This window comes from Prosopis cineraria, unplaced genomic scaffold (assembly GCF_029017545.1).
Source record: "Prosopis cineraria cultivar Desert tree isolate PC_DT_omini unplaced genomic scaffold, ASM2901754v1 PC5, whole genome shotgun sequence".
Classification (NCBI taxonomy): domain Eukaryota; kingdom Viridiplantae; phylum Streptophyta; class Magnoliopsida; order Fabales; family Fabaceae; genus Prosopis; species Prosopis cineraria.
In genome coordinates this window covers 11745142-11750035 of record NW_026555336.1, presented here as the reverse complement: position 1 = coordinate 11750035, position 4894 = coordinate 11745142, and the positions used below count along the sequence as shown (strand labels likewise).

At 32.9% G+C, this 4894-nt stretch overlaps 1 protein-coding gene across 1 annotated transcript; it reads left to right on the top strand.

The window, feature by feature from the left end:
• Positions 1-1001: 1001 nt before the first annotated feature.
• On the top strand, positions 1002-1937 carry LOC129311911 (dehydration-responsive element-binding protein 1E-like). Its single transcript, XM_054954408.1, has one exon. It carries the CDS (start codon positions 1297-1299, stop codon positions 1675-1677), a length of 381 nt encoding a protein of 126 aa, XP_054810383.1. The 5' UTR covers positions 1002-1296; the 3' UTR covers positions 1678-1937.
• Positions 1938-4894: the final 2957 nt, after the last annotated feature.

The window sequence follows — 4894 nt, the reverse complement described above, 5'->3', positions numbered from 1 at the left end:
TTATTTAGTCCTTGATTATATTATCAATCCAAACAAGCTGTCAAATGCTTTTCCATAACCTTAATTCAAATTTATTACATTACAACCATGACGATTATCATGACTGTACAAATAGAATCATCATCGAACACGTGGGCCAAATTAAAAAAATGGGAGAATTGCACTGCAAGCCTCAAAAGAACCAAACATTACATTACAGGCTCAATAGATTATATTATTGCATTATAAGCTCAAGGGTGCTTGTTGCAATTTTTTGCGAATGGAGTACAATTTTGACCTTTTGTGATTTAAAAAACTCAAATCATACACAATACAATGTCCATCGATACATAACACAATGTTCATGTGTGTCTAATTGATCAGTACGTTTAATAAAATATATAAGTGATGCACACAATATACAATACTATGTTCATAAATGCACAACACAATATTCATGCATTTTCAACTAAATGTTTATGTGTGTTATATAGATATTGTTTTGAGAATTCATGAATATGGTGTTGTGTATCTATGAATATCGTATTGTACATCTATAGACATTGTGTTGTACATGCAAATAAACATGGTCAATATCTTGTTGTGTATTCATGGATATCGTGTTGTGTATGATTTGAGTTTTTAAATTATATAAAGATAAAATTGTACTTTCACTTTTAAAAAATTTTGGAACAAGAACTCTTAAACTTGCAGTGTAATATCAAAATATATGGATCTAAAGTACAATTTTTTGCTGTTTTAGAGCTTGCAGTGCCAGTGCGTTTCTCCCTCACAGAATCAACGATGGGACCCAATTTAAAGAATACTAGCAGAGTAGAACTTAGTTGGCAGTCGCGAAAGCAAGAGGTAATCGCGGGAGCCAACTGTCAACAATCCGACTATTTACGCGTCCGCGTCCAAGTCGTAGCCAAACCCCCAAGTAGGCCGCACTGATCTCTTCCTTAACACAAACTATAAATAACTCCTCACTTTCCTCCCACCCTCTCCACCACCAACTCATCTCAACACTCACCTACTCACTGCTTTCTCACATCTCATCCAAATCTGATGAATTTTTTCAGACAAGACATACTCGATTCTTCTTCTTCAGAGGGAAGCTCGTTGAGCGGCAACGAGCCGATGTTGTTATTGGCGTCGGAGAGACCCAATAAGCGAGCGGGAAGGAGGGTTTTCAGGGAGACGACGCATCCCGTGTACAGAGGAGTGCGACGGAGGAACAACGGCGAGTAGGTTTGCGAGGCTCGTGTGCCGAATGATAAGACAAGGATTTGGCTTGGAACATATTCCACGGCGGAGATGGCCGCTCGTGCTCATGATGTGACGGCAATGGCTCTCCATGGGAAGTCGACTTGCCTTAATTTCGCTGACTCGTCTTGGCGGTTGCCTCTGCCGGAATCAACCAATTCGGCTGAGATTAGGCGCGTGGCCGCTCTCGCTGCTCAGGAATTCGGCCGGCGTAGTAGTACTGATGATGTTGAAGTTTGCAGCAGTTGCAGTAATGCAACGGTCGACGACGAAGTCATTGGAGACGCGTCGCCGTCGAATATTTTGCAGGATTACTGTGAAGAAGAAGAGCCTTACATGATCAAACTCCGGCTGCGTCGACGGAGTTTGACGAGCTCCGTCATTTGCTCTTCACTATGGCGGAGGAGCCTCTCCGATCGACACCCTCTTTGAGACCATATGGTTGGAGTTGGAATGACGGGGAGGTTGAAACTGAGGTCTCACTGTGGCGGTATTGAGAGCTCGAGGCGCTGCTCGTAGGAATTACTGTAACATGTTAGTTTGTGACTGGCGCACACATGTATATGGATTTGCATCATTACCTTGATTTTTTTTTTTTTTTTTTTTTTGCCCCTGGAAAGTGAAACCAAAGTTATTTGTTATTTACTCCGTCGCTGGTGAGGGACCCAAAAAAATTAATTTGTGAGGGCAAAATGTGTACATAAGATAAATATTAATATTATTCATAAATTAATGATCATTTTTACTAAATTTTATTAAATGTAAAATTTATTAAAATTAAATGCTATTAAAGAATTAAAGAACTATACATAAAATATAACATTATAATAACATAAAAGTTATATATCTATTAGAATTCTATTTTTTGTTTTAATTAATAAAACTTAATTCTTTTGAGTATTGACCAATAAAAATGGGTTTAATTGATAATGACTCAGCCCATAATCTGATCTGATTAGCCTTAATTTTTTTGCGTAAAAAAAATTATGTTTTGTATAATATACATTTTTTGTGATAAAATTTTCAATTTAAACAACCAAAAAAAATATTTTCTAAACTATTGCTCCCTTCCTTTTAAAAACTCATGCTATTTAAGGTTAAAAACACATAAATAAGATTTTGATCAAACAAAATTTTAAAGAAATTTTATGGGACCACATGAATTTTCATTTTCTTAAGGGGGCACAGGCAGCTAAACATTTTAAGTGAGGGCAAAAAAAATGTTTAGAATCACTACATGTATTTCTCTTTGGGCTTGTGGGGGCAATTGCCTCATCTATCTTACAAATAGGTCCGTCCTTGCTCTGTCCAATCGTTCTTGTTAGTTGTTAATAACCCTTAATTTGTGTACTTTTCTTAACTAATTAAATATTATCCTAATTAACCAAACAATATCCTCAAAGTAATAAACTTATCATTTATTATAATCTTGACATTTTAAAAATATTCACTAATTTTAATTTATTTAATTTAAATTTATATAAAGTTGTTAATAACTTTATCATCATCATCATCATCATCCAACTTTTCTACATGAAATTGCCTCTGGTTTTGAATTTTACGTGACAAATATAAAATGTAACAAACCCATCTATTCCTATGGCTTTTAAGCCAAGCTCTTCTTCATACACTTTGTCACGCATAAATAGAGTTTAAGGAAAATTCATGTCTCATGTTAGGTGAAAAGTTGGTAAAAGAAATCAAATATCTTTTAAGTGTTTCTAGTAGGTAGTACTCTTTTTTATCCAAACCACTTGTTAAGTACACCTCTTCTCTTGCGAACAATGTAACACCCTAAATATTTTTTCAAGATAATTAACTCAATTATAGTAGAAAAGTGTATATCATGATAAACATAAGTTAACTAATCCTATATTTTCTTTTTGAATCAATTCTGTAACTTAAAATACTACTATAATAGAAAATGATGAAATATAGTTTTTATAAAATATTCCATCTTTTAAATTGACTACCATAGTAAAAAAGATTAAGGTAGATAGATGAATAACTACTATTATGGTAGGTAGAATTTAAACTTTCTAAATTATCATTTTGAAAATTTAGGGTCTCAAGCATTGAAAACAAAATAAGTGTGAAAGGCTTAAAAGATTCCTTTTAAAATTGAGAACATGATAAACACAATAAATTAGGAAAAATATAAATAGTTTTACAATTTAAAATCTTATAACCATCAATCAATCTTTCTAAATAAAACAAAATCATTTTTGATACTGCTAATACACATTTACAACTGTAGTTGGGTTATAGCCATCCAACATAATTTATATTAATAAATTAAATATAAAAACAACTAACAATTGGCTTAGGTTTGCATAATACAACATTTTAATTAAATTTTTAACTTCCTAGAAGCCATTAGGCTAAAATCACATCTTTCAATCTTATGCTCCCAACAAGTGCAAACCATAAACCAACAATCAAAATAGACAATTTAATTAGTTTTTAAAACAAACCAGTTATATGGCTCATAATCATGCCATTTCAAACCATATTAAAATAGATCAAATATCGCAGTTACAATCATCCAAAGTATACCAAAAGCATAAATAGTTTAAAGGGCATGATTACATCCTTACATTCATATAACTGTCAACAAGTAAAAGGCCCTAGCATTGACAATATAACATATTAGAAATTATAAATCCAAAAGATCCAAAAGAGACAATAGATCTACACCACTAAGCTTCAGGGGCTCCTCCATGCGCAATTGGTGTCTCCTTTCCTGAAAATTGTTAACCACATAGTGAGACTCAAAAGTTTCAGTAACTAATACTAATTATAATAATGTATGCAAACAGTTAAATATTTGCTTGCTAAGTGGGGAAGTAACAATTATATAATTCAAACAAAAATACAAGAGATATTATAATATATGACAAACAATCATCCTTATTTCCCTTCAGTAACCTTGAGCATAGCTTTCACTTAGTGCTAAATTATCCAGTCAAAGATAGATCAGCTTGAGCTCTTACAAGTCACCCATTAGCCCTCTAATAGGGGCGTACCAAATGACACAAAAATACTACAACAACAACAAACACTACATCTCTTAACACCTTCCACAATAATAAAAAAATTACATATCAACATTGTACAATTATACAATATTATAATTTTCACAATTTTTATATTTTCAACAATATTATAACATGACATTCCACTTGGCAAAAATACTTCAAAATACATATTTATAATTTCACAATTTTTCCATAAACATAACAAAATAATTTCTCAAGAACAATTTACAATTTTCTCAATAATCACACAATCAACATGAAGAAATACTAATAACAAATTAAAGCATGGTTACCTTGTGGTGAACCTTGGATCACGATCTGAAACTACATCCTTAGGAACTCCATGTAATCGCACAATTTCCTGGATATACAGTTTTGCAAACTTATCCATGGTGTAACCATTTCTAATAATAAGAAAATGGGTTGACTTCATCAATCTATCAACAATGACCCATATGGCATCGTACCCTGCCTATGTTTTAGGCAAACCCATGATAAAGTCTATGAAAATGCTTTCCTACTTCTAGGTTGGAATTTTCAATGGTCACAATAAACCACTAGGCCTTTGATGCTCTATTTTCACCTTCTGACAAGTCAGATACTTGCTCACA